This window comes from Hyaena hyaena, unplaced genomic scaffold (assembly GCF_003009895.1).
Source record: "Hyaena hyaena isolate Hyena2069 unplaced genomic scaffold, ASM300989v1 scaffold_8, whole genome shotgun sequence".
Taxonomy (NCBI): Eukaryota; Metazoa; Chordata; class Mammalia; order Carnivora; family Hyaenidae; genus Hyaena; species Hyaena hyaena.
This window is the reverse complement of record NW_024080640.1, coordinates 2,135,353-2,163,338: the sequence shown is the minus strand read 5'-3', so window position 1 is coordinate 2,163,338 and position 27,986 is coordinate 2,135,353. Positions and strand designations below refer to the sequence as shown.

Below are 27,986 nucleotides of genomic sequence, written 5' to 3'. Positions count from 1 at the left end.
CAAAGTCTCATGTAATTAGGTTGATATTTAATTACACGGAACCCAGGTTCTTATACAAGGCAGGAGACGGCAGCCAGCAGCTCCCCATAACCTTTCCAGCCTGGGTGACTGAGGCTAAGGAGATGGGGACACACGGGACACATGGGAGGGGAGGGGACTCTGGCACAGTGTGAGGGTAGTGGCCCCTGGGGATCTGCCCCCTCGGCTGGCCCAGCTCTGCCATCACTCCATGAGGCAGAACTCTGGCTCCTGCGGTCGCATGTTGGGTAACACATACAGAGCCACAGCTGCGATAGCCAAGAACACGATAGGCTTCCACATCCCAAACATGTTCTGTGGGGACCAAAGACAAATGGTGAGTGCCCAGCCTTCTGAACCCTTCCCTAAGCCAGAGAGTCCCCTGCCTAGTGGCGCCGGAGAGACATCGGGAACCTCCTGGTCTGGCTCTCTCTCGCTTCCTGGGTGACGGCTGAACAGTGTGGTCCTAGTTCCAGAACAATGCTACACGTGTCACCTGAGGTGACTTCGTGTCTTCACGTCCCACGGAATGAGGAGAGGACCCGCTCGTAGGCGTAGAAGCGAGCTCAGGAGCCAGACTTCAAAGAGCATCCAGATGGTGGCAGTGAGAAAGAATCAAGTGCCATGGCAAGAAAAAGAGGGTAAATCGGGCCCTTTGGGGAAAGCAGCGATGCCTCGTTGGCTTTATGCAGGCAAAATGAACTCAGCCAGAACGATAAGACTTGGGGGTGGGGGGTTAGGGAGTAAAGAATACACTGTGGAGTGTACGCAAATAGGAGGTTCTTAGGCAGCCCCGACCTTTTGTGGAGAACGCTGTTGGTTTGAGGAAACTCAAGGAAGCCAGTCACTGGCCCTGGGAGGCAAATGCCAGGGTCCTTAACACAGCCCCGGTCACCAGCGTGTTGACTGACTTCCTGAGCATGTGCCCGTGCGCTGAGGCTTCTGGACTCCGAGGACCATAGCAAATCCTGCTGATTCATGGGACAACAAAGCATCATTTAGGGAACATGAAATCCTGGGCAAGAAAATACATACTTTGCGAAATAGTTCCTGTTTTTATTACCTTTTCTTACTGTATTACTTGAAAGAATTTGGGTTTTGAGTTATAAGCTATGGTGTGATAAGATATGGTGTTTTAGGTAAGAACAGAGGATAGCCCATTGATCCAAGGAATGCATTTGCTCAGAGAATAATGGATCTAAGAAGAGGATTTTAAGTCAATTATAAAGAGCAAAGATCTCCTACATTTGTAGAAAAAGTTACTAAAAAGAACTGAAAAAATGAAATGGAAAGTGAAACAATGCTGGAAGTGGGTATACAGAGTAATTTATGTAAGAAAATAACTGGAGGAGCACCTGGGTGGCTCAGCTGGTGAGGCATCCAACTTAGGCTCAGGTCATGATCTCACTGTGGGTTCGAGCCCCATATCGGGCTCTGTGCTGACAGCTCAGAGTGTGGAACCTGCTTTGGATCCTGTGTCTTCTCTTTCTGGCCCTCCCCTGCATGCTCTCACTCTCTCTCTCTCTCTCTCTCAAAAACAAACATTAAAAAATTTTTTTAAAAGAAAATAACTGGAAAGGAAAAATATTTACATGCTCAAATGCTTATTTACTAATGTACACTGCTAAAAACGTCAGTCTGGGGGTGCCTGGGTGGCTCAGTCAGTTAAGTGTCCTACGTTGACTCGGGTCATGATCTCACAGCCCCGCATTGGGTGCTCTGCTCTCTGCACAGGAGCCCGCTTCAGATGCTCTGTCCCTCTCTCTCTCTGCCCCTGCCCCACTTGCATGCTCTTTCTTTCTCTCAAAAATAAACAAAAACATTAAAAAATAAAAATAAATAAAAACGTCAGTCTGATGTTCTCGAAGGACAGAGCTGGACCCATAAACGTGAACTTGTACCCTTCACACCAGTCAGAGGCAAGTTCCAGACCGGCTGAGTGGAGGGCTGGTAAGTCGTGTCAGGCTTTCCTTTCAGGCTGCGTTACGAAGTTGACAGATCAAACAAATGGTTTTGGACTTTATCGAGAAGTCTGACAGATTTTCCATGATCTTGGAGAGAAGAGGAGGAAATAAGAGTAGGGTGCCCACACGGTTTGCTGTGTGACCAATTGTTAAGTGACCAAGGAGCTAGATAAAAGAGAGCCTGGAGAGACACCACTCAAGGCTCGGCCCTCATCTTTTTTTTTTTTTTTTTAATGTTTTATTTATTTTTTGAGCGAGAGAGAGACAGCATGAGCAGGGGAGGGTCAGAGAGAGAGGGAGACACAGAATCTGAAGACAGGCTCCAGGATCTGAGCTAGCTGTCAGCACAGAGCCCGACGCGGGGCTTGAACCCAAGAGCTGTGAGATCATGACCTGAGCCGAAATCAGATGCTTAACCAACTGAGCCACCCAGGCACCCCTCGGCCCTCATCTTTAATGTTTGTGAACACGTGGAGGCAGGCTGGTCACCCCTGAGGAGGGTGTGGAGCTGGCAGGGAAAGGGAGAATTTGAAACTACAGGGTCAAGATTAAATAAAAAAAAGAAAAAAACAGGGGCACCTGGGTGGCTCAGTTGGTTAAACATGACTCTTGATTTTTGGGCTCAGGTCATGATCTCAACGTGGTGAGGTTCTGGGCATAGAACCTGCTTAAGATTTTCTCTCCCCCCTGCCCGCCCCCCCCCTCCCCGGTCTATCCCTCTCCCTCTCTCCCTCTGCCTCTTTCCTGCCCTTACATGTGCATGCGCATTCTCTCTCTCAAAAAACAAAACCAAAAAAACCAAAAACTTCACAGATTACATCAGTGGACTATACCTAATAGGAACGAAGAAGAAAAAGTTCTGCCTCAGATCCAAAAAATCAACTACAGGTAGAGAATGGCAGGAGGATACTTAGCATATGCAACACGGCAAAGGAGCTTTGTAAATCACATGCACAGGAAGTTGACAAGGTTTGATACTAGTTGTCAAGAGAGCTAATGCAATTGGAAGCTGTGTGAAGACGAGTGTGAGGGCTTCCTAATTACTGCTCACAATGAGGAGAGATGGTAAGAGGGGGAGAGCGGGACTGGAATTTTATCGTTGCTACTATCAGTCCTTAGAATCCAATTCACAACTCGCTGGCTGTATTACTTGACCTCTCTATGCCTTAGTTTCATTACATATAAAATAATAAAAGCTACCTCGTTGGGCTGTTGCAAAGATTAAATGAGTTAATGTATGTAAGGTAATTAGAACAGTGCCTGGACCAGAGCATGTACGATGGTAAAGCGTGTGTTCTTCTTAAATGATTTCTGTGGTGTTTTATCATTTATGAGACGCTTTCATAAACATGAACTCAGGTGATCCTCACATTAGGAAGGCAGAGGTTTCACTATCCTTTGCTTGTAGTTGAAGAAATTAACATTCTGATTATACATTTTGCCTCCTGGGTCTAAGTGGTAAGAGGCAGAGGCAGACCTGGCCAGGGGCTCTGACTGCCCATCCACCACACTTTCCACAGAACTACACTCAGTTCCTGGATGAAGAGCTGCAGAGTGAGGCACAGCCAGGCTCCCCACGAACACCCTGACCCAGGACCCTCTTCCGCTCACTCTGCCTGAGCCCTGCTGAGGAGGAGAAAGGCTACGGCTGAAGGCTTTGGGTCTCCTCCCCGAGGGACTGAGAAATCTGGATGTGGACAGAGGGAGAACAGGCATAGGGAGAGACCCTGTCACTAAAGGAGAGAGTAACTGGCGTGCCTTAAAGAAGAGAAAGGAGAAAGGAAAAAGAGTAGAAAAGCTAAGGGGTGAAGGAAGGAGAAAAGTGCTACCGACGTATGTTTCAGCTGCTCCCCCAACTTATGCATTAAACCAGCTCCACTCCATTTACAGGAGTGAGGGGAGGGGGCAGTGACGGGGGAGAGGGGAGGGGAGCAGGAGAAAGGAACCAGAACAGACCAGGAGAGAACAACTGATTGGTTCTAAAGACAGGTGGAACCCTAGGGCTATACCTTGGGCCCCAAGACCACACTCTGTCTCCTAAATTTGGTATCCTGTTGACAGACTAGATTACAGGGATCGCGGCCAAGTGGAAGGTGTCCAGAATATGTCAGCCTTGGTGCCCTGAGAATACTCGCACCTCATTCTTTTCGCCAGTACCACTTTCTCTCCAAAAAGCCTGGCTTGGGAAGCCAATTACAATAGAATCTGGCCCCTAAAAGGGATGAAGAAAGAACTATAAAACATTTCCTGGCATTCTTGTTCTGATTTTTCTGAAGACCAGAAGTCCCAAACCAGACAGCTTCTCGGTAGAAAGTACATGATAGGGTAGAGGGTTCTGTTCTGTGTTCACCAAGTGTGAAGGACAAATTGAGGCTGCCCTCCTCCAAATGCCCCTCAGCAGGGGGTTAGGATTAGGGTTGGGTTGGTCACAGCTCTCTAGAATTCCTCTCTCACCCAATGGGGGAGGCAGCAATTCCTTAATTTGCCGTCCTGGGTGGCGACAGCAGTGAGAGCTTGGCTCTGGGGCAAAACAAAGACAAAGAGCACTCGGGTCAGCCTTGCAGACAGACATCAGCTCATCAGAAGTGGTCAGGCATTTTTGAAAGTGGCAATAGCGCTGGAATCACCCAAAGTTTTCCCAGCCAGGAAACAGAAAGTCAAACCACGTCAGCAGTAATGCATTGCCACTCGCTGTGTGTTAGGAAGACATGCCCGTGCTTAGAGATGCTGCGGGCTTTGCAGTTGCCCAAGGAGAAGCCAGGGGGCAAACCCAGCCCTGAGTATCCTGTTGTCATATGGCTAAAGCAAGAAGCAAGCGAGCGAGAGAAAAAGGAAAGAGGAGAGGCCAGGGCAATCTGCACCCCCCCCCCCCCGTCTACCCCTCAGAAGGAGAGGACTCGATACCAGTACCTGTATTAGGACGACGTCTCGGCCCACCAGCACCAGAGCAAAGCCGATATGACCACCAGGCCTACAAGAGGCAAGGAGAAGATGGGGGGCTCGGGGGCAGGGGATGGCTGCAACATATCAAATGAGAAGGAAGCACGAGGAGAGGCCAGGAGGTGAGGGGTGGTATAAAAAGACATAAACATATGAATCCAACGGATAATGAAGATGAGAAAACAAAGGGAAAAGAGAAAGAGATCAAGAGGTTAAACAGGCAGTGAGGGCAGCCGCATCTCTTCTCTGCGCCCTGGGCCTGGTTCTTCCCACTGGCAGCCTGCGGAAGATGCAAACCTGAATGGGTTAAGCAGCTGCTGAGGTCCAAATCAGGCGGTGGGGCCAGGGTCCTGGCTCCTCATACCCCTCTCACATCTTGGCAAGCAGGGGTTATCTGCCCTAGACCTTCTTGCAGGTCAGTAACTCTGGAAAAGTGAAGCTCCGAGAGTAAAGCTGGGCTCTCCAGATGAGGAGGACGTATACTTCTCCTAGGTCACTCAGGGAAGAGCCAGTCTCCTGTCAGGCCACCTGTCCCTTTGTGAGGCTGCACGTTCTGGCTGCTCTCCACCAAGTCTCAACGTTCTGGGCTCTGGTCCCTATGACCCTCTAGGAGTCTAATGCTGTTGTTGGGAGACAAAATGCACGAAAACAGGCTAACAATGGAAGAGTGTTAGTTCTTTGCAACAGTCTTCCAGAGAGAAAGTGAATTTGCAGGTAGTAACACACATTCCATTAGATCTGCCTGCAAAAGATGCAGGACCTGCAAGGCAGAGGGATACCTCCATATGTAGACCCGAGGAATGTGCTCGACTTTGAAGTACAAGAATCTGGTTTGGCGTTTAGAGATGTGGCACCCAAGACAAGAAAATCTAGGAGGCTCTGACCCATCATGTGGTAGAATACGATGAATTCAAAGACACAGAACACTGGAGAAGAGAATGTGGTCGCTCCTACTTTTTACATCCTAAGTGACGGTCCTCTGGCATGCAGAGAACTGCATGCTGGATCCTCAGCCAGTGCTGCAGACTGAGCTACCAGAAAATTCCAGGTAGCCTTAGACCTCACTGGGGATATCCCACCGTAAGAGACTTATTTTCTTCCCCTGCATTTAGAGAGATGGAAAGAGCCTGTAGTGTAAACCGAGGACTTATTCAGGAAGTAGTCACTCTTCAAGGAATCAGAGCCCCCAGTTAACCTCAACCAGGGCAGGAATTCAGCTGGTACATACCTGTACAAATGTACCAGTAGTTACTTTGTACAGTTGGTAAGCTACTCAGGAAACTCCCATCCCAACCTCTCAAGATCTAGCGTGTAAAGGGTTAGGGCTCCAGCTGCTCTTCCTCAGACTGGTCAATGCCCCTGCTGTATGGACTGAAACATTCAACTACTTCTGACCACCCCCAGCTCCCTTCCTCATACCCTGTGATATACAGAGCCCATAAGCAACACCAGCCTCCCCACATCCCTAACAGCAACAACAAAGGCCAACCTAATAGGGCACCTTGGGGAAGCAGGACAGAGCGACACGCTGACGAATAGCCTGAACACCGCACACTGTGTCCTCAGTGCAGCGCCAGTTGAGGGCTGAAGAGCCCTCCTGATGTGAGGAACAAGAGCTACCACATAAATGAAAGGAGGTCGGGCTGCAGTGACCCCACCCTGGTTCCCAGAACAGGGATTTCCGGGACACAGGTCCACAGCAAATGGGTCTCAGGCCGCAGTTTCCCGCAGAGAGGCCATCTCCGCCACTGCCGGGCTCCGTCCCCACTCTCCCCCAGCGCCACGCCTCAGGGCGTGCGGCCTCTCCTCCTGCGGGAGTCCGTCCTCCGTCCTCCTGCTGGGTCACCCTCCACACCAGCGCCCTGGAGCCCGGGAGCCCACTTCCCACTTGATCCGGTCTTGGACTGTGGTTACCTTTTTGCTCTCAGAAAGCTTGAGGGGGTTGTTTCCCTCCGAAGCTTCAGGGCAAGCGCCGTCACGCGCGTCTTTGTCGTCTTCCGCCTTGCCCTCCTGCTCCTGGGACTCTTCAGAAGGCCCCTCTTTATCTTCTGCGGACTTCATCTCTGCAGGGCCTGATGCCTCAGAAGCTTCGTCCTCCCGGGACTTGTGCTTCGTCTCCTCTCTGATTTCCTTCTTTCCCTTCTCCGTTTCCTCCTTGGTTACACTATCTAAATTCGTGTGGCTGGCCTTGTAGTACAGCACCACCTCCGGACTCTGCGGGGTGGAGGCAGGGCGGGATGGGGGCTGCGGTCACCTGCGAAGATGACTACCTTCATGACCAAGCTGGGCTATCTCAAGAGCACTCCGCTTCCCAGCATGGCACGGTGGGCAGGCAGCCCCGCGTTGTGGTACTGGGTCTCTCCCTGCGCACAGTGTGGGGGGCAGTCACGCCCGGCCTCGGGGCCCACGCAGCCATCTGGCCACTGGCCATTTCAGACGGCTATCAGAGGGACATTCCTGAGCTCCGCACCTCAACTGCTACTTCCTACCCCTGCGGGGCGACTGCGACTCCTATTTTGCCCAATCCTCTCTCACTTATTTACAGCTGCTCTGAATAAATTCCTCTCTCTCTTCACCCATTTGGTCCCACTCTTCTGCACGTAACCGAGGAAGAAAAGGGGCCCCAGGAAACTGGGCTGAGCTCCCTGGAGCAGTCGTCCATCCTCCATCCTCCGGGCGATGGGCCTCTGGGGCTGTGCCTCCGGGTAGAAGCAGTCTGTATTCCACTCCCCTTAAAAAACCTCACTGGAAAAGGGAGAGCCCAACTGCCACCAACAGGGAACTACTCTTAACACATCAGAGAGACCAGCAGCTTCTTTACAAATACCTCACCTGGCTGAAATGGTGGTGGAGACGATTCTTCTTCCCCAGATCTCTGCTTATCTGCACTAAGGTCATCACTCACCTTCCCGTTCTCATAGCTGTATTCAGAGCCGTCCAGGCTTGGTCTGGTCACCTTTTTATTTTGAACCCCGTTGGCGTTTTTGTTCATATTCTTATTGCCATTTTCCCCCTTGCCGTCTGTGGTGACAGAGGACTTCTCCTTGAGCTGGCGCAGCTCCTCCTGGCAGCACTGCAGCTGCCCCTCCAGCTGCTCCTGCACAGCCAGAAGCCGCCCCTGCTCGTCCATGCTGGCCTGGTACTGCAGCTGCAGCTCCCGCAGCTTGGCCTGCAGCTCTTTGATCTGCGAGGGGCGGAGCGCCAGTCACCCACAGCCCCTCCCACTCTGCGGGCCGGGGCCCTGCCTGGGGGCCGCAGCCTCCGACGCTGCCCTGCTAAGGCCCATGGGGAAGCAGACAGGAGAGGACGCACTAAGCTGCGCAATGCGAGCCTCTAAAGAGGTTCCACAAATGGTTTCTCTTTAACTGAGGCCCCTGATGAGTTACCTCTAACGTCATCAAAAAAGGATTTAAATTATGTTTTTACCGTGACCTCTCTGGGGAATAGCTACAGGCCTAGCCCTTCTGAGCCTCAAGGCTTTATTATTGACACCTGCTTCACTCAAGCAATTCTCTAATAGGTACAGCTGCCCAAAAACTGTGTTGTCTACTGCTGGGAGTATACATGGACTCCAGAACCTTGCCCTGGAATCAGAGGCAAATTCCAGCCCTGCTCCCTAATCTCTGGCTTTGTCTTTCCCGACTTCTGGCATCACAGGCTCCTTGGTAGGAGCCAATGCTAAGCAGCCTAGGCCCACATGTGGCTTGCTCTCCGAACTCTCCCACGCACACAAGGCGAGCGCCGCTGGGCTGTGGACGGCTCTAGGGCAGAAATGCTGCCTTCTGTCCCAACCCTCATGGATGCAGGGCACCCTTCCTGGCATTAAAAGAGATCCAAGAGGAGGCACGGCTTTGCCCTCGAGGTGCTCACAGTCCAGATGAAGAGACAAGACAAATACACTCAAAAATAACTCAAGGTGAAAAAAAATGCAACTCTATAGAAGTGCTCTGGGACCCAGCAAAGGAGAAGCGTGGCAAAAGGAAAAAAGTTATTCGGAGATTCCTGGTGATGAGTAAATCTCAGGACAGTGAGCACCTGAGGAACACCCATCAGTGACGCGGGGGACTGCCCAGCCTCCTGGGACTCAGTCCTTGCTCCGTTCCTCTGACCAAGAAGAGTGAGCAGTGAGCTCTCCAAAATGAGCTGTGACCTACGACCTCCTCTGACTCTAGGGGCTCCTAGAAGAAACCTTGCCTCCCAGATAGCCGTTACCTCGTTCTTGTCATTTGAGGAGGCAACAGGCTTCTCGAGGCTTTCCATGCACTCCTTGAATTCCTTTTCACAGGCATCCAGCTCTCCCTTCAGCTCTTTCTGTTGTTCCAGCAGCTTCTTCATCCGCTCTTGCAGCTGGTCGTGTTCCCCCTGGCTGAGCTGGTACATGGCCTGCACTCCCTGCAGCTTGATCAACACCTTGGCGACCACCTCCTCACAGTGCTGTGGAGGGTGGGGGAGTAATGTCTGCACCCTGGCAAGCACTGGCCCTCTGCCCGCTCTCTTTGCTAGGCCCTTTCTCAGGCACAGGATAATGGCCACAAGGATCCGAAGCTGCCCTGGGGCGAATTCCGTATTTCTTCCCATAAAGCACCAGCACTGTGATGGGAGCATCCCCGTATCAGACAGACGGAGTGCCTCATTCATCTCCAGTGAGTTGCCCAGCGCACCTTCCGACCCCGCTGCCCACCTCACTTCTTGCACCCTTCCCCGCTGACCTATCTAATAAGACAAGAGCCTTCCGTCCCTGTCTGACCTCTCATCTGGCTACTTTTACCTCTATGTCTTCAGGCTCAGCAGGCTCATCGTCAGCGCTGCTGCCGTAACTCTTGTAATAGGTGTCCGAGCTACTGCTGCTCCCGTAACTCTTCTTGTAGGTGACGCTGCTGCTGCTGCTGCTGCAATTCCTGCCACAGGTCTCGGGGGTACTGGTGCTGCTCTCATAGCTCTTGAGAAAGCTCTCATCACTGGCCTGGGTGCTGCCGTAACTCTTGTGATAGCTCTCATTGTCATCGACGCTGCTACTATAGCTCTTACGATAGCTCTCGTTGCTGGCGGCTATGCTGCCGTAGGTCTTCTTGTAGGACTCAAGGCTCATTTTTATGCAAGGGGACTGCACTTGGAGCAGCTGCATTTCTTCCAGGCAGAGCTGCAAGTCCGCCTGCAGCCTCTTCCGCTCCTCGAGGAGCCTGCCCTGCTCCTGCTGCAGTAGCTCCTGCTCGGTCTCAGTGCCCTTGTACAGCACCTGCAGAGCCTGTATCTGGGTGATGATCATCTTGGACTGCCAGGAGTGGGCGGGGAGACATCATCATTACTCCAGACCCTGCCGTCCTTCTAGCTGCGCCCCTCCTGGGGCAGACGTCTGAGAACACACTTCAGAGATCTGCACACCCACACTCGTCTCCCCACAGCCTAAGTCTGCGATAGCCCACGGCTCCTGGCAGGTGTCAGTTTCTTGCTCCTTGGGGGAAAGTCCCCCCAGGCCAGCTACTCTGGGATTTCCAGGCTCCTGTCTCTGCTAGTTTCAAAACTGTGGTTTCCAAACTCTCCCTGCAGCTGAGTGGGTATCAGGAACACTCTGGCTCCCTACCCTACCCTCTTCTCAGTCAGGATATACCCATTATCCTGATCTTGGGGCTCAATCCCCCCCCTACCCCCACTTCTAAAATCAGCCCTGGCCTTGAATTGAGCCTACAAAGAATTCCTCCCTCAGAAGATGTGGACCTGGAATTAAGGTCTCACTACAGGTCCCTGCACCTCCTGCCCCAATTCTGAATCTGGCCTCTGGGCGTGTTTCCCAGGCCCTCTGGGCCTGGCTTCTTGGCTGCAAATGCTCAGGCTGAGATCTGATCAGTTAAGGAAATATTTTATACCTGGTTCCTGGTCTCTGTGTTTTCCAGGCTGAAATCTGATGCCTCTAGAAATCTGACCAAATCTCAGTTGGGACTTCTGCAATTCCCTTGGTCTCCAGATCTGGGCTAATATTTGAATGAACAAATCTAGCCTAAATTGAAACTGTCTACCTGCTCTTCCTTGCCCACCCTGAGACCTCAGACCAAATGCATCTCTTAATCCTGAATAGACTTATGTGGAAATCTCCACCAGTGCGAGCAATCTCAGAGGCATGACCCCTTCCTGGCGCTTGAGATGCAAGGATTCTTTAGTCTGACCCCCCTTGACGTGGCTGTTATTGCTACCAAAGTTCTAATGAAGACAGTGTGGCCTGTAGCAAAAATGCCACATGCTAGGAATTCTTCCCTCAGAAATGAATGGCTCCAGATGTGTCTCATGTAGAATACGAACATAGGTTTTGGTCACTGAAAAGTGTACCACTCAATTATCAACTACCTTATAAGAAAAGGATGACACGCTTAGAGTCAGTCCCACGGAATCCAGACACTCAACTGATACTATAAATATGGAAGATGATATGTTGAAGGGGCTGCATCAAATTATCAGACACTTAGATTCCCGGGTCACCCGGTTCTCCGTGTTCACAGAGCTTCCATTGGGCATGTATCTGACTGAGGTCCTCAGGCCATAGCTAAAGCCACAGCTTAATGAGCCTATGGGTGGTCATGGCTGAAGAAGGGCAGGGCCTCAGTCTCACCCTTACTCCTGGCCGGAGAGGCCTTCCTAACTCTGACCCTTCCACGAAACCCTCTTCCCTACCGTGCTATTGTCCCCGGAACTGTCCCCCTGCCTCTTCTTCTGGTTACCTTGTTAGGACCGCACTTGGAGGACTTAGACGATTTGGAGTTCTCGGGATTCCCCAACACTTCCTGGAAACGAGCCTCTTTGAAAAGATGCAGCTCTTCGTGCAGGTATGACTGTTCTTTGAGCACGCGTTCTTGATTCTGTACTAGTATTTTCTGCTCTTCCTGCATACCTTGGTAGAGCACCTGTAGCTCACACAGGTCTTGTAACTTTGTGAGTAGCTCCTGACTCTGTGAGGTGGAGTGGGAAGGAAGCGGGCGGGAACTGTGGGGGCCACATGGGAAGACCCAGGCCTCCTTCCTGCTGGGGACCCCTCCCTTGGGAGTCTCTGGGTTGGCTCTGAGCAGCCATCTGGGACGGGGTCGGGGTGAGGGGGTGGTTTTTCTATGGAGATCTGCCGGCTGAGTAGTCACGATCTCCTAGGTCTGTAGGTATTCTGTAGTTTACAGGGTGCACTCGGAGTACATTTTCTCCAGATGGACTAAAAATCTAAATAGAAAGCTGGATGGATTTCAGGGTACAGTACGTATTTTAAGATTTAAAACCCTAATCAGCTATAGTGAACTTTTTGGTTTGAAGAGATCGGTGCCAAAGGAAGGAGTGGCTGATTCAGACAAGAGAAGGTCCGGTCCCCACCCTGTTATTTTTCCCAAGTACAGTCACACCTGGGATGCTTCTCAGAGCAGCCTCTCCATGGCGAGCAGCCGTTCCCTGGCTGGGGTTACCTTCTGGAAGAGGCCAGCTTTGGGGAGCGGGAACGTGAGCCTGTGCAGCTCCTCCTGCAGCTGGCCCTGCTCCTCCTGCATCCTCCTCTGCTCCTCCAGGAGCTCGCACTGCTCCACCTGCAGCTGACCCACCTCCTTCTGGCTGGCCTGGTACTGCTCCTGCAGTCCTGTCAGTCTGGACAGCAGGGTGTCACACTGTGGGGGGGGAGGGCGGGTGTGGACGGTGGTTGGTTACGCAGAGGCACTTCTCGGCGTTGTCTGTGCCCTCCTGCCTCTAGTGGCTCGCCAGGGGCTCCCTCCCCGTTCAGTCCCCCGGGACTGACCGTCCCGAGCCACGCTGCGCCCATACGGGTTTAGACACCGAATGGGAAGCCCCAGCAGGCCGCTCATGAATGCTTGGCTATGCTGTAAATTCTGTCTACTGGCCCCTTCTGAGAGCCCTGTGGGGGGAGTGTTATCGACGCCCCTCCCTCCTCATTCGCCCCGCCCCCGCCCCCCCACCTTTCCTTTGGCCCTTCCTGTCGGTACACACCGTTCTCCCAGCCTGCTGGGAGTTCTAGTTCCTGTCACTGTCATTATCCCCAGTTGGTTTTATATCTAATTATATTCCTTGCCAATAAAAAACTTCACCTTCTTTGTCCCCAGTTTTGTTTTCATTATCATCTTTTTAAATCTTGAAAAAGATGAGCGACTGCTGACTTTGGGTTGCGAAGACTAAATTATCCCATGATTCCAGAAACCCAAACCTGCTAATACCAAACTCGTCTCAATGCTGTGTCAGGACAAGAGGAAAAGCTGGCTGTGTCAGCATGCTCCTCCCTCCCCATAGTCCCTTCCAGAGGAGAAGAGGGGGTGAGCTCGCCATGGGCACTCGGGGCCTCTAAACTGAGTAGGAATGGAAGAAGGAAATGTGAGCCTGGGAGTCGAGAGGCAGACGGACTGTTGGAGTGGCCCAAATAACCTCCCCGCTCTGTGTCTTCCGAGGCCTTTCCCTGGGGACACAGCCTGCTGCTGGTTGAGGTGGCAGCCATGAATAATCTGGCAGAAGGTGGCTCGCTCCACCATCTTTTGAGAATCCTGTGCCTTTTCTCAATCATGTTTCAACACCTTCTATTTCCTGTCAGTGATCAGGAGCTGAAAGTGCTCACCACAGGGTAACTGAGAATGACTTGCATTTTACACACTATGGAAAAAGAGAAAATGAGTAAGGAAGGCCTTATTTATCACTACTAGGATTTATTACTAAAGGAGGTGAGAAAAGAGCAGTATTCTGTTCAATTTAAAGAGAGTCAAACTCAAGCTCAGAGAACTTCACTATTCTGAAGTCACAGAATAAACCCTGAAAGAACCGAGGTCCTTCTAATGTCCCATCAGCACTCGGGACACAAGACCCATGTCATTTGACAACAGCATTTGCAATCGGCCTGAGGAAACTGGGCCTCCTCTTTCTAGGCCTAGTGATAAAGGCTGTAGATAAGGGCTTTTGTGTATGTTCTTCTCCACGAATGATAATATATCATGACAGTTGGAAGAACAAGTATAAATGTCTGCACACATGGAACCAAGTGCAAAACCCTCAGGTGTTCAGACTGGATCCAGCTATACAGCTCCTACTAAGCTGTGGCTTGGACTGAAAGTCAAGATCAAGGCAAATTGTTTAAAATTGACCAGCGTGAGACTCAGCCTTTGTTTCCTCCCTTGAACGCTCAGCTGTGATGAGACTGGGAGCTCATCAAGCCCCTTTGCTGGATGACTTTCACCTTTTGCTTTTATACCTCCTTCCTCCAGAGGAAGTACCCAGGAGATCTCACCTCTCTTAATTACAATTACCTTATTAGCACATTTCCCCTTGTCCTCTGGGACGGGCTGGGTGGTCTTGAGCTCCTTCAGCTCCTGCTGGCAGAGCAGGAGGTCCTGCTCGAGCTGATCATACATGTGCTTCTGCCGCTCTAGCTCTTCCTTGCTGGACCGGTACAGCCGCCTCATCTCCTGAAGCTGGGTGTGCATCTCTGCGTTCTGGGGTAGGGGAGGCAGGCCCCGCCATCATCCCAGAAGCCCCTGCAGCTGCACTCGCATCTCTCAGACAGGGATGAAGGGAGCCGACCTGGTCCTTTCAAGTCCCAATCTCATCCCAATGGGGGCTACCCAAGATGGACCAGACCCTAATGGGATCAAGGAGACCTTCCAGGGCTTCCATTTTGGGGAGGTGGGGAAGAAAGAGGGCTCCCTTTTCATAGGCTGATTTTCTGATTTAAAAACAAAAGAAGCTGGGGCACCTGGGTGGCTCAGTTGGTTAAACATCCGACTCTTGATTTAGGCTCAGGTCATGATCTCACAGTTCTCTCTCTGCCCCTCCCCCACTCGCACTCCCTCTCTCAAAATAAATAAACTTAAAAAAAAAAAAAAAGGAAGCTGAAAGCATTGTGGCTTTCTGAACTCACCTTTCCTCTAAGCGCCTCTTCCCCCACCCCCGCCTGCACCGATGGATGTACCACAGGACTCCTACCATGCCCCTCCTCCTCAGCATTATCGCTCTCACAGAATATCCCACCTGGCTACATTCTCCCTCACCTGGAGTTTCTTTTACCTTCTCACTGCTCTCCTGGAAGGAGGCCACGACGTCCTTGAGGCGCTGCACCTCCGCCTCATGGTACCGCAGGTCCCCGCACAGTTGCCGCTGCACGTCCAGCAGCTTGTCTTTCTCGCTCGTGATGTGCTGGTACTGGAGCTGCAGCTTCTGTAGCCGGCACATTAACTCCTGCCGTGCGGGGGGGCTTCGGGAAGTACCTCTGGGATCCTCAACCCGCTCACCCTCCCTGAGTCCCTCGCAGACACAGACAGTCTGAGAGCTGACCGGTCCCTGCCCCTTGCTGGCCTCTCATCGAGCGTAGCACTCGAGTGCGGCCGCAGGGCCACCGGTGCTGCACAGGGGGCAGCGGCGCTTATTGTGTCTCTCTGCTCTGGTCCACTTCCCCCCAAACCTCTTGGCACCTAAGTTGGCCCTCACCTCCTTTTGTTGTTACCTTCTCACTCGGGCTTTCTTCGACCGTGGATTTCATGACTTTGAGCTGCCGGAGCTCAGTCTGAAGTTGTAGCTGCGCCTTCAAGAGCTCATTCTGCTCATCCTGGCTAGCATCGTACTTTTGCTGCAGGGCGCAGAGTCTGGTCTTCAGCTCCTCGTTCTGTGGTGGGAGGATGTGGGCAGAACAGTTACTCTCGAGAAACAGCAGACCCCTCTACAGACCAGTTTGGTTCCTTCCCAGATGCAGACATCTTGAGGATGCTCCCACAGATCTATGGTTTGGTTTCTTCTCTGAGGCAGACACTCAGTACTGACTACCGTTGCTGGAACGCAATGCTTTGTGACTTCTCCAGCTAGTCTCCAGCAGACTGTACCCTTGATCGCAGGGCAAGAGGTAGCAGAGCACAGCCTTGCTCTGCTTTCGTCCTTCCCCGATGCAGCAACTCCACGGAGGCCCTCCTGCCCTCCCCAAATGCTCTTTCCCTGTCCGTGTTTACCTGGGCGGCACTGTGGGAAGTCTGAAACCGAAGCACCTCATTCTGTGCACACTTGAGCTCCCTCTGTAGCCGCTTCTGCTCTTCCTCGCTGGTCCGGCGATGATGCTGTAGTTCTTGCAACTCACAACACAATTCCTTACACTGTGCAGGACGTGGAACAGAAAGGCTGCATGAGCACAGGTACCACATGCACTTGAAGAACAGGCTTAGGAGAATATGGCGTTCTTTTCACTGGCATATTTACATTGGGCAAGCGAGACCCCAGAGTGCTACCTCCTGCCATAGTGCGTGCCTCCTCTGTCAGCCCTGTGCCCAAGGAGATGTTTCTACTACAGGCAGGAGAGGGTAAAGGGGACAGTGAAGGTGCCTGTCTTCCCCTACCTTGTTCTGCATGTCATGCATCTGCTCTTCAGCTCCCAGAAGCTGTTGTCGTAACAACTGGGTTTCAGGATCAGGTTCTAGAAAATCCATTTCTGAAGTCTGAGACTCTGTTGACATCGTATTCTTTACCATTTGGAACTCCAGCCACTTCTCTGTTGCTCTTCGTGTCCTGTAATCCAGAACCCCAGAGCCGTGTTTGGGAAAGTGCTGTCTGGCATCACCTGCTTAGCGTGTTTGGTCCTGAGATCTTTATTTTAGGCAAAAGATAGTAAAGAGCCTTCTATGGTGACTTATCTCCCAAACGAGCATGCTGAGCAGGTGAAGAAAAAGTTCCAGCACTTCCATCAGGGCACGTTTGGCTCTGGGAGACTAAAGAGTTCAAGTCTAGTTGGGCTCAAGGCTGGGCCTTGTGTCAAGCCAGCTCCAATCTGGAGGCACTACACCATTAGATGGGGACCACAAAGGAATCACTTCTGATCTACTCTGGGGAAGGCAAACCAGACCCCAATTCCCAGAATGGAAGCAAACTCAATGTTAGGACTCAGGTCCCGGGACTGCTGGGTCCCCATGCCTGCTTCTAGGCAGTATCCATACCCTTTGGATACCATGGAAAGGACCAGCTCTCTAGGAGTAGAGGGACGTTCATGAGCCTGGCATCTGCCTTCACCGGTGCTACTCAGGCAAAAGCTCAAAGCGGGGTCCTACGGAGCCCGGGCAGCCTGCTGGGCTGTACCTCTCACTCTCCAGATCTGCAAGCTGCCCCGTGAGGCTGCTGTTGCTCTCCTGCAGGGCCCGGTACTCCTCGTTCAGGAAGCGGTAGCGTTCCCGCAGCTGCTGCAACTCTTCTGCAGAGGCCAAAGGGAGAGATGTGAGCTCCTCGGGGAAAAGCACTGATGATCAGCCCCTAATTTTCCTGCCTAGAAATCTGACAGCAGAAGGCTGACTAGCTTCTCTCTTTCCAAAGACAGAAGAGATACCACATGCAGCGGCTTAGAAGACAGGGCCCCGGAAATTCCACGTCGCTTTGTGTCCTCCTTCAGGGAGCTGCCCTTCTTTTCATCTTCCCAGATCTGCCCCGCGTGCCCATCTTCGAAACCCCAAGCAAGGCAGGGTCTTGAGATTTTTAGGAGCTCATGAAGGTTTTAATTGAGTTTCTGGGTTATTGTATTTCAAGTTTCCATCGAACTGCTTATGATTATCTTCTTATTACTCTTTTAGTACAAAAGCTGAGGGATGTAGACTCCAGGTGTCACACTGCCAGTGCTGGTCCTTTCAGAGACGGCCCAGGCCTCCTGAACATCCTTTTACTTACATGGACTGCATGCAGTCAAGAATTCTTTCTAATGATCTTTTATCTGCTGACCGAAGAGCCCGCCCCAACCAGACCCACATATCATCCTCAATCAGCAGCAGAGATCTGGCTGAAATGTCCCAGAACATGTCCCTAAGTACCAGGAACCAATACTTTTTAAAGTTACAATTATACAAACACCTCTGTTTTGTTTCTTCCTGATTTAGGAATTATTTCTCTTATGGGGCGCCTGGGTGGCTTACTCGGTGGAGCATCCAACTCTTGGTTTGGGCTCAGGTCATGATCTCTTGGTTTGTGAGTTTGAGCCCTGCATCGGGCTCTGCACTGACAGTGTGAAGCCTGCTCAGGATTCTCTCTCTGACCCTCCCATACTCGCTCTGTCTCTCTCTCAAAATAAACTTAAAAAAAAAAAAAAAAAATGGGGGGGGGGAGTGGCACGCCTGGGTGGCTCAATCAATTAAGCATCTGACTTCAGCTTAGGTCATGATCCCATGGTTTGTGAGTTTGAGCCCCGCATCGGGCTCTGTGCTGACAGCTCAGAGCCTGGAGCCTGCTTTGGATTCTGTGTCTCCCCCTCTCTCTGTCCCTTCCCCACTATGCTCGGGTTCTCTCTCTCTCTCTCAAAAATAAACATTAAAAAACAGAGTTAAATCTTTTTTAATTCAAAAAACTAAAAAAAGAAAAAACCAAAACAGAATTACTTCTTTTAGAATACCAACCCCCCTGATATTTAAAGAACATTAACTTGCTCCATTAGAACACAAGGCCTATCTTACCTATGTAAGATTCAACACCTTGAAATTCACTTCTAATGTCCCCTCTTTGTTCCAATCAAAAGTCCTTAGAATACTGCAGGTTACCAGAAGGAAGGAAGGAAACTAATCTTTAATACAATCAACCATGTACCAAGCATCAGACGTGATGGTTTCAGCCTCAGATTCAGTTAGTATATGAGTACTTCAACATAGTAGGCATTTCATTTAATCCCCAAAATAGCGCTATAAGGTTTTCTTTTTCTTTCTTTTTTTTTTAAAGTTTATTTATTTTGAGAGAGAGAGAGTGCACACACACTTGCAAGTGGGTGAGGGGCAGAGAAAGGGAGAAAGAGAATCCCAGGCAGGCTCCACACTGTACAGAGTCCAATGCAGGGCATGAACTCACAACCCATGAAATCATGATCTCAGTCAAAGTTAGATGCCTAACCGACTGAGCCACCCAGGTGCCCCTTTCTCTCTCTTCTTTTTTAAATAAACTTTAAAAAAACATTTTATTTTTTAATTAATTTATTTTAAAATTTTTATTTGTTTATTTTGAGAGGGAGAGAGAGCGAGCGAGAGAGAGTGTGTGTGCACGTGCACATGAGCAAGGGAGAAGCAGAGAGAAAGAATCCCAAGCAGGCTCCAAACTGACAGCACGGCGGAGGGGGGGGGAAGGGGGGGCTCTAACTCATGAACCATGAGATCATGGCCTAAGCCAAAATCGAGAGTCAAAAGCTTAACTGACTTAGCCACCCAGGCACCCCTAAATAAACTTTTAGTTTTACAATAGCTTTAGATTTACAGAAAAATTGCAAATATAGTGCCAAATTCCCTGGGAGAGTTCTCACCTCATTCCCCCTAATGTCAGCATCTTACCACAGTACGCTTGTCCCAACGAAGGCATCAACATTTATACCTTATTGGGGCGCCTGGGTGGCTCAGTCGGTTAAGCGTCTGACTTTGGCTCAGGTCATGATCTCACGGCTCGCGGGTTCGAGCCCCGCGTCGGGCTCTGTGCTGACAGCTCGGAGCCTGGGGCCTGTTTCAGATTCTGTGTCTCCCTCTCTCCCTTCCCCTCCCCTGCTCACGCTGTCTCTCTCTCTCTCTCTCTCTCAGAAATAAATAAAACATTTAAAAAGTTAAAAAAAAAAAACATTTATACCTTACTGAAACTCAACAGATTTCCCTCCATTTGCCCTAAGGTCCTTTCCCTGTTCCAGGATCCCCTCTGGCTGTAAAGTTTTATTAACCAATTTTTACAGATCCAGAAACTAAGGGTCAGAGAGTAATAACCAAGCCAAGTTCATCCCGCTAATTAGCAGAACTGAGATTCTGAATTCAGCTCTGTTGAACTTTGACCCAAGCCTTCCCACTGTGCTGGCCTCCCATTCCTGGCACCACCAGTCCACAGGCTCTTCTGAGAAGCTTGTTACAACTGGGAAAACTTGCAGTTCTTTGATTCCTTGCTGACTGCCTCTGCTTGACCTGGCCTAATACATGGCCTCCCATTATACCCAGATCATAAATCTAGCCTCAGAATAAAGGCAAATTCTCCGATGTCATGAATCCTAGCAACTAGCTGGGAGACTCATTGTCTGAAAGCAGAGCTCTAAGCTTTTTAGTACCTCATGTATTACTGGAAATAACCTCTTTTCCTCTCCAGCTGTCTTGTGCTCTGATTTGTTGTCCCCTAAAGCTTCTACATTGGACAGGGCAAAAGGAGCCTAAAATTAGCATTCTAGGACCTGGGAGCAGGACTGGAGGCCCCCCATAAAGCAGTCCAGGCAAATAGCCACGATGCCAGAGCAGAAGGTTCCAAGGTGACAGGCCCCTCATCCTCCCATCCTGGAATTGGAAACTTTCTCCAGAAGTGCCTTCCCATAGTCACAGCAACAAACATCCAAGGTCTCTCTGAGAAAGAATTCTCAGGGTACATCCCCATCGTGCCATTTCTGATACCACCACTGACTGGTTATATGACATCTGGGTAAGTTTTTCTCCCTTACAGTCTTAAATATAACCTGGAGGTCTTTTCCAGAGGTTCCCAATTCATGGTCACCTTCCACCACCTTCTTGCATACTAACTCCCTCTGCTTGACTTTCCTGACGGATATGGAAGGTTTGCCCTCTCATACCTTGCATCCCAGAGAAATCTGAGAGACTACTGGATGGTTCAGAGCTCTTCATTTCCAATTCTGCACGGAGGGAGGTGATCTCCATTTCATACTCTCCCCGAATGCGCTCCATGTCATCGAGTTCGTTCTGCATCCGGCAGAGATCCTCCTGCAGGGATGCTATGTCACTCTCATGTTCAGTCGCGGAATCCTCTGCTGCTTGCCGGAGATTATGGATCTCAGCCTGGGCTAAGTGCAACTCCTGTTCTATTTCCTTAAGTTCACTTTCTTTCTCACGCTCTAACAGGGAAATCTCCTCTCGCAGAGACCGCAGCTCACCTGCAAAGTCCAAAGGTTGGGATGGTCAAGAGGATAAGTGAACTCATCTACCATGTTCTAGATTCAAAAAGTTAAAGGCAGACTTATTTATGATCTGGAAACTACTGGCAACCTACTCTCTACCGCATTAGAGAAGTATAGCTTCATCTGATATGGAATAGAGGGAAAGCTGAGAGGAGTGAATCCATGTAGTAAGGTGCAGTAGAAAAGTAGATTTTGAGGGACACCTGGGTGGCTCAGTCGGTTGAGCTTTCGACTTCAGCCCAGGTCATGGTCTCACGGTTCGTGATTTCGAGCCCACATTGGGCTCAGTGCTGACGGCTCAGAGCCTGGAGCCTGCTTCGGATTCTGTGTCTCCCTCTCTTTCTGCCCCTACCCCGCTTTTTCTCTTTCTCAAAAATAAATAAAAACATTAAAAAGAAAGAAAGAAAGAAAAGTAGATTTTGAGGCCTGGCACCAAAGCAACACCTTAGGCTATTGCAAACAAAAAGTATTAAGTGTATCTACGTTGTAGACCAAAACTAATTTACAGTATTTTATGGATGCATTGAGTCTTTCCATAAATTTCCTGTCTAAAAAATTTTACACAATTATTCTCATCTATTCAGTCTGCTACCTTAGATATTACAGAGCCTTGGAGCGCCCACGAACTGCCTGTCGTAAGTACTGGCCCCCAAACAATGTATAGAGTTCACAGATGAAATTAAAATGCAGGCTCACCACATGACAGCCAAATATGGCTATGACCTTCACTTCCCCACTACATCCTTGATGTTAGGGTTCAAATTTCCCTTAGGTAACCCTCTGGGGTCTGGTCCTTCAAAAAACAAAAAAACAAAAAGGCTTTCTCGGAGCCACTGGAGAATGGAGGAAGGTTTCCCTCAGCCAAAAAGCTCCAATTTGGAGCACAAAGGGGCAGAGCCCCTCCAGGGTGGAGGGGCGGGGCTTCCAAGCCTAAGGGGGAGGAGCTTATCCAAAAGCTGGGCGGGGCGGACCCTGGTTGGGAGTTGGAAGGGTCGGACAGGGTTTCCAAAGAGGGAGCGCCGGTTGCCAGGGGGCCTGGGACCGTCGGGGCGAAGCCGAGGGTCTGGGAATTGGGCTGCGGGGCAAAAAAATGGGTTCCTACTTACTGGTTATTGCCTCCATCTCATCGGCCCCCCGCAAGAGGTCTCCCTGGGGGGCCTCCCGCCGCCGGCCGGTCCCAGCCCCCGTGGGGCTTTGGCGGCCGGAACGGCCTCTCAACACCAGCTACCTCTGAGGCCGCGCGCGCCCCCTCTTGGCGGAAACGGGCAGCGCGCGTGCGCAAGGACAGTCTTTATTTCCTCCCGTGGGGTAGCTTGAGCGTCTGCATCAGACTTGTTGCCCCTAGCTTGCTGGAGCATAATCTCATGCCCAGTAGAAACAACCCTACTGAGTGGGTTTCTGTTTCCCCAAGTTGTTGCCTACCTGTACCTCTACTGACTACCCTATTTTTAAGGAAGAATATCCCTTCTCCAAGCAAAGGCCTTTTTCTCCTCTACTGGATTGCTTCCTTCATGGTACAAACTAATCTAGTGTAGTGGGTCCTCAAACAAACAAACCAAACTTTCGACACAGTTAATTATTATCTCTTTGAAACACTTTCTGCTCTTGGGGTCCAGGGCATGAACCTGTAGTTCCTCCTCAGTCATTTTTGTTCATATCTCCTCTACTGGACCTTTAAAGACTGGACTATCCCTGGGACTGGGCCTTTTCCTCTTCTTCCTTTATCTCTCCATCTCATTTCTTAGTGATCTCTCAGGGATTCAAATGCCATCTATATGCTAATGACTCCCAAATTTATATCTCCAGCCTTGATTTCCCCCCTGGTTCTAGATTCATATATCCAACATATTTATTTAGATATCAAGAGCCATTTCAAACTCAACATATAAAAACATGTCTTAAATGGTTCCCCTGGCCCTGAAACTTGTTCTTTGCCAAGTCTTCCCCATCTCAGTAAATGATAGCACTGTCCAACCAGTTTCTTAAGGCAAAGTCAATTTTCAGGTCTCTCCTATTCCCAATCCCATCCCCATGCTTCACCCCATCCAATTCATCAGAAGTCCTGAGAGCTCCACCTTCAATATAAGACTCTCCCGTGTCTTTTTACTATACAGTACTTAAAATGAAACCTCTCAGATGGCCTCCAAGGCCCTTTGTAATCTGGCCTTGGCCTGCCTCTCAGAACTCTCTCTTACCAGGGTCCTCCACATGCAGTCTGCTTCAGCCACGGGGACTGTTGTTCTGTCCTTCAAACACATGAAGCTCATTCCTGCCCTTGAGCTTTTACAGTTGCTATTCCTTCTGCCTGGTATGCTCTTCCCCCAGATCTTTCTCATTATTTGGGTCATAGCTCAAATGTCATCTTCTCAAAGAGGCCTTTTCTAACTGACCTATTAAATAAATTCCACAGGGTGCATGGGTGGCTCAGTCAGTTGAGCCCCCTACTCTGGATTTTGACTCAGGGCATGATCCCAGGGTCATGGGATTGAGCCCCTCGTCGGGCTTCACATTGATCACGGACCTTAAGATTCTCTCTTTCTCCCTCTGCCCCTCGCACCTGCTTGCATTCTCTTTCTCTCTCTCTCAAATAAAAATAAAATACAATAAAATTCCCAACTCACCCATCTCTCTATACCATATTGTTTTTAAAGGGTTTGTTTGTTTTTATTTTGAGAGAAAGAAACAGAACAATTGGGTGAAGGGCAGAGAGAGGGAGAGTGAGAATCCCAGGCAGGCCCCATGCCACCCGTATGGAGCCCAATGTAGGACTCAAACCGAGGCAAACCATGAGATCCTGACCTGGGCAGAAATCGAGAGAGCTGGACGCACAACCAACCTGAGCCACCCAGACACCCCTCTATCATATTGTTACATTGTCTTCATAGCATTTATTGCCCTACCTGAACTTATATTGTTTATTTTCTGCTTCTCCCCCATTAGAATGTACTCTTCATTAGGGCAGGGATCTGGTCTGTCTTGTCCATAGCTTGCCCTCCAAGTATACACGCACTCAATAAATGCATGATAAACAAATAAAATAGCCTCGTTTTACTGATAAGGAACTGAGTCTCAGAAAGATAAAAGTGATTTGCCAAGTCCCCAAAGCTTATGACATAGCACAACTGGACCCAAGAATCTAGGTTTTCTGAGACCAATGCTCACATTCTTTTCCCCGTGCAATGCATCTCCTGCCATTTCTCTCCCTTGCCTTCTCCCCATTCATTGTCCACTTCTCCTGCGTCTACCTTGGCTCCTATCTTTCCTTCTCTTTTTCCTCCCCTTCCTCCACCGTTGCTTGCTGCTCTTCAGGCCTGCTTTTCCGGCCTTCCTTTTTTCTCCATTTATATTTTTCTTTGGTTTGATTTCAGTTCTCCCTGGAGAGTCCCTGCTGGTTTCTAGGGCAGCTCCCCTAAACCTTCTGGAAGCCCACAGAAATACCAAAAGCTGCTCCTTTATTTGGTGATGCAATGGAATGTGGGACACCTGCCTTGCTGCTTCCCAGAAACAAAGGAGTGTGGGTGTTAGAAGAAAGGGATCTGGGGCCACAAGCTCTGGTCCTGGGAAGCAAGAGAAGCCTTCTCGTCTGCTTCCCTGAAAAGATGCAGAGTCCCTTCCAGTCACTTCTCATTGGCTCACTGCTCTTCCCATGGTGTCCTTTGAGGCACAGGGAAAAGCAGTTTGTTTTGGAATTCAGCCCTGATTACCTCCCCCCAGACCTGCAGAGCAAAGTAAAAGGGATACAGGTGTGAAGAGAGGAGTCTGGAGGAGGGAAAAGGGAGAGTGTTAGCCAGAGAGTGAAGTGGGAGGGCAAGAAAGGGCAGAGAAGGGCAGCAGAGCCAAGTAGAGATGCCAAGAAGAACGGCAATTAGGTAAAGAAGAGAATGGAGAGAGGAGAACAAGGTGAGACTAGTAAGGGGGAAATGAGGAAGAAGTGCTGAATCAGCTCCTATTTGGCTGCTGCTTCGGCCAACCCCGCAGGTGGATGGCCACCCGCCCTCCAGCCCAGGCGCTGGGCGTTACCTTGGAGCTGCTGGATCTGCTTGGTGAACACCTCCGCCTGCTGGGCACTGGCCAGCCGTTCATCCTCCAGGAGCCCTGCAGTGAGAGGGGGAGCAGACGTGATCGTGGGCTCCAGCGGCCCGGGCCCTCGGGCCCCATCCGGGACACTCACCCTGCAGCTCCAGGGAGTCATCTTCGTGCTGCCCCGCCAGCTCCCGGGTCTCCTCCAGCTCTGCTACCAGCTGTAGCACCTGAGCCCTCAGCTCCTCCAGCTCCGTCTCTGTGAGGCTCAGCCCTCGGTGCTTGCTGGCCGACAAGGAGCCCACACTGCCACCTTTCTGCACTTGCTCTTCCTCTTCTTCTGCCGCTTCTTCCTCCTCTTCCTCTTCCTCCTCATAGAGGGCTGGGAGTAACACTTCCCCTAGGAGAGAAACCCATCCCACCAGGGGGTCAGAGTCAGCTTCCTTTCCAGGGCCTTTCGAAGGCCCTCAAGCTCAATGTCCCAGGGCAGCGATGGTATCATAGTGCCACCTGCTGTCCCCCAAGGAGCTCCTGGGCACGACCTGCACTCATGATGAGTCCTCAGGTGTAAGGGTCAAATTTGGAGGTAGCCCATCCCCCACCCAGGCCCTTTCTGGACCAACCTTGTACCAGGTGCCCTCCTATTACTGTCTTTGGGCAAACTGAGCAGCTGGGTGCTGGCAGCCATATGAGCTGTACAAGGACACCTGCTTCTTCCAGACCTAGTGGTCTCCGTGGGACAAGTACTCAAGAAAGGATTCAGGGCGCCTGGATGGCTCAGTCGGTTAAGCATCCAACTCTCGGTTTGGCTCAGGTCATGACCTCTGGGCTCAGTGCTGACAGCGCGGAACCTGCTTGGGATTCTCTGTCTCCCTCTTTCTCTGCCCCTCCTCCTCTCAAAAATAAACATTTTAAAAAAGAAGAAGAAAGGATTCAGACACTGGGTGTGTCTTTAGGCTGAATGGGCCAGGAGTTACAGTTTGGGGGTCTGTCCAGTTAAAAAAGTACCCAGGTGGCTTGGAAGAAATTAGCTTTTTCATAGTAAGAAAGTGCTGCCCGTCAGTAGGCAGATAGAAAACATCTGGATGAAATGATTCTGAATGTTTTACTTGACAAACACCGGGGCCCTTTCAAATGTATTCTATCATAAAGCCTTTTTGAAATTTTCTGCAAGGTCCACCTTCCTTTTCTCTGCTGAGTGTCAGAGCATTTTCTGCAAGGACCCCCCCTCCCCAGGTGCTGTAAGTGTCCTCCTCCCCTGCTGACCATAGGGCAGCCTTCAGGGGAGGTCTGAGGTTGTACATGTGTGTAAAAGAAAGCCTGCCATTTTAATGCACTAAGAAACTGGGGTGTACTGGTCCACAGCTCTGGTTGGCGAGTACCCTCTCTTTTGCTGCAATGCAGTTCCTTGAAATAGCAAAAATTTGGTCTGGATTCTGATTATTTGCTTTGTTTTAAAATTCTGGATCCCTGGCCTGACTTACAACAGCAGCCTAAGGTTCACCTGGAACCCCTTGCATCATCTGTCACCTTTAGGGGAGCAGGGTTGCCCACGCAGCGTGCGTAGGGGCCTGGGGATACTTCACAGGAAGTCCTGGAAAATGGAACAGCATCCTTCCAGGGGCCTGGTGTTGGCAGCAAATGCCAAGTCACGTGGGCGCGGTGGGGCTATGTGGGTGCCGGGAAGTTGGCCTTCTCACCTGCCCCCTTCCAGGCAATTCTTTCAGGCGGTAAGGGATGCTAGAGGACCAAAGCCACAAGGCTTACATTCAAAGTTAGTGGTGATGGCACCAGAAAGACAATGCTGACTTCACATGCTCACTTCCCTGCTTTTCAAAAATATGAGACAGCTTGGGATCTGGGTCGGGTGGCAGTGAGAACAACCCCCCTGCTGAAAGGCTACTTCAAAGCTGCCCAACGAGGCCTCTTTCTCTGTCTGGCAGTGCCACCACCCCCAACCCCAGGGGGACACACAACCTGGTTAGCTGGTGATTAGCGCCCCAAAGGGAAAGCACCCAGAGCCTCCCTCAAAGCCTGACCCTGAGAAGGGGTCAGACTCAGACCTGAAGGGTAGAGGGGGGCTCAGGTGAGCTGGAGGAAGGGCTCTGTCCTGGCTCAGAGTTCTGGGGGCCAGATGGGAGGAGGAGGAGGGAAGGGGCATTGGCTGAGGGGAGAGAAAGAAAGCTTTTTGGGGAAACTCACCCTCCATAGCTTGCATCCCCCTCCGCTCCAGGGACCCCCAGCGTTGGCCTTTCTTCCTCTCACAACCCTCAGACATCTCATAGGAGCCTAAAGTGGTCACTGTGGGTCCTGTAAGCAGGGAGAGAGGAGGTACTGTGGAATGCTGGGGGGAAGGGGGGGCTGGGACTGGGGTGCAGGGCAGAGAGAAGGGGACGTGCCTTCCAGCCCTATGGAGCCCTGGAATTTTTAATCCCGGTGGAAGTGCTCGGCTCACTTGGCCCAGGCTGCGACTCCCCTCCCTCAGCCGCCCCTCGCGCTGGGCCTGTGGGGACCCCGCCCTGCGCTGCCCAACCTCCTCAGCACCCGCTTTCAGGCTTCTCTCCCTGCACAGACAGAAAGGGTGTGCGCCTCTTTAGCCGGGAAGGGACAGGGAGGATACCGGCAAGGATGGAAGAGAGGTCAGGAACCTGGGAAGAGGTTGAAAGGGTGAGGTGGTGCGGGCAAGGGGAGGGAGATGCTGCGGGATGGGGGTGGGGGGGTGTGGTAAGGGGATCTGGCCCGGAGCCGCTCCCCTCCCCTCCCCTCCATTCTCTCCCTGGACCTCGTCCACCCCACCCTCGCCCTGCGCTCGGAAGCCTTCGGGCCGGAATGGGTGCAGGGTCTGGGGCCCCCAGGGCTGGACAGATGGGGTGGAAAGGGTTCAGGGCGAGGGACGGCCAGGGAGGATGCGGCCGGTGTGGGGAAGACCCGCCCGGAAAGATGGAGATCGGGCCCGGGCGGGGGTCAGGATGGAGGAAGGAAGACAGGACGGAAAGGTGGGAGCAGCGGAGGGAGGCGGGGAGGACGAGGGGGTCTGGAGGGAGGAGAGATGGAGAAGAGGAAGGAGTGGCGGTGGAGAGGTGAGGGAGGGGCGGCTCTGACCTGGGCCGGGGCAGCTCCAGCCCGCGGCGCCCGCGCCGGCCCCGGCGCCCGCCTCCATGGCC

The 27,986-nt window shown here is 51.2% G+C and overlaps 1 protein-coding gene and 1 non-coding gene across 5 annotated transcripts; one reads left to right on the top strand and one right to left on the bottom strand.

Annotated features, from left to right (window-relative positions):
• Positions 1-7: 7 nt before the first annotated feature.
• On the bottom strand, positions 8-27,982 carry CCDC136 (coiled-coil domain containing 136). 4 transcript variants are annotated; one of them, XM_039242691.1, is made up of 18 exons: positions 27,925-27,982; positions 27,025-27,132; positions 24,974-25,222; positions 24,823-24,897; positions 20,461-20,778; positions 16,989-17,100; positions 16,256-16,424; positions 15,875-16,015; positions 15,379-15,537; positions 14,943-15,113; positions 14,186-14,371; positions 12,356-12,550; positions 11,633-11,860; positions 9,691-10,194; positions 9,135-9,356; positions 7,828-8,106; positions 6,837-7,136; positions 8-333 (listed from the first exon to the last, which is right to left on the bottom strand). In XM_039242691.1, exons 1-18 carry the CDS (start codon positions 27,980-27,982, stop codon positions 223-225), a joined length of 3,585 nt encoding a protein of 1,194 aa, XP_039098622.1. In that variant the 3' UTR covers positions 8-222. The 4 variants fall into 4 exon arrangements, with proteins under 4 accessions (XP_039098622.1, XP_039098641.1, XP_039098634.1 ...); XM_039242697.1 differs by lacking the exons at positions 8-333; positions 24,823-24,897; positions 24,974-25,222; positions 27,025-27,132; positions 27,925-27,982 and adding exons at positions 342-989; positions 21,909-22,036; XM_039242703.1 differs by lacking the exons at positions 6,837-7,136; positions 7,828-8,106; positions 9,135-9,356; ... (1 more) ...; positions 11,633-11,860; positions 12,356-12,550 and adding an exon at positions 4,893-4,999 and having other exon boundaries at positions 248-333.
• Positions 19,253-19,337, top strand: TRNAQ-UUG. The gene has a single exon. It is a non-coding gene; the product is annotated as a tRNA-Gln (tRNA).
• Positions 27,983-27,986: the final 4 nt, after the last annotated feature.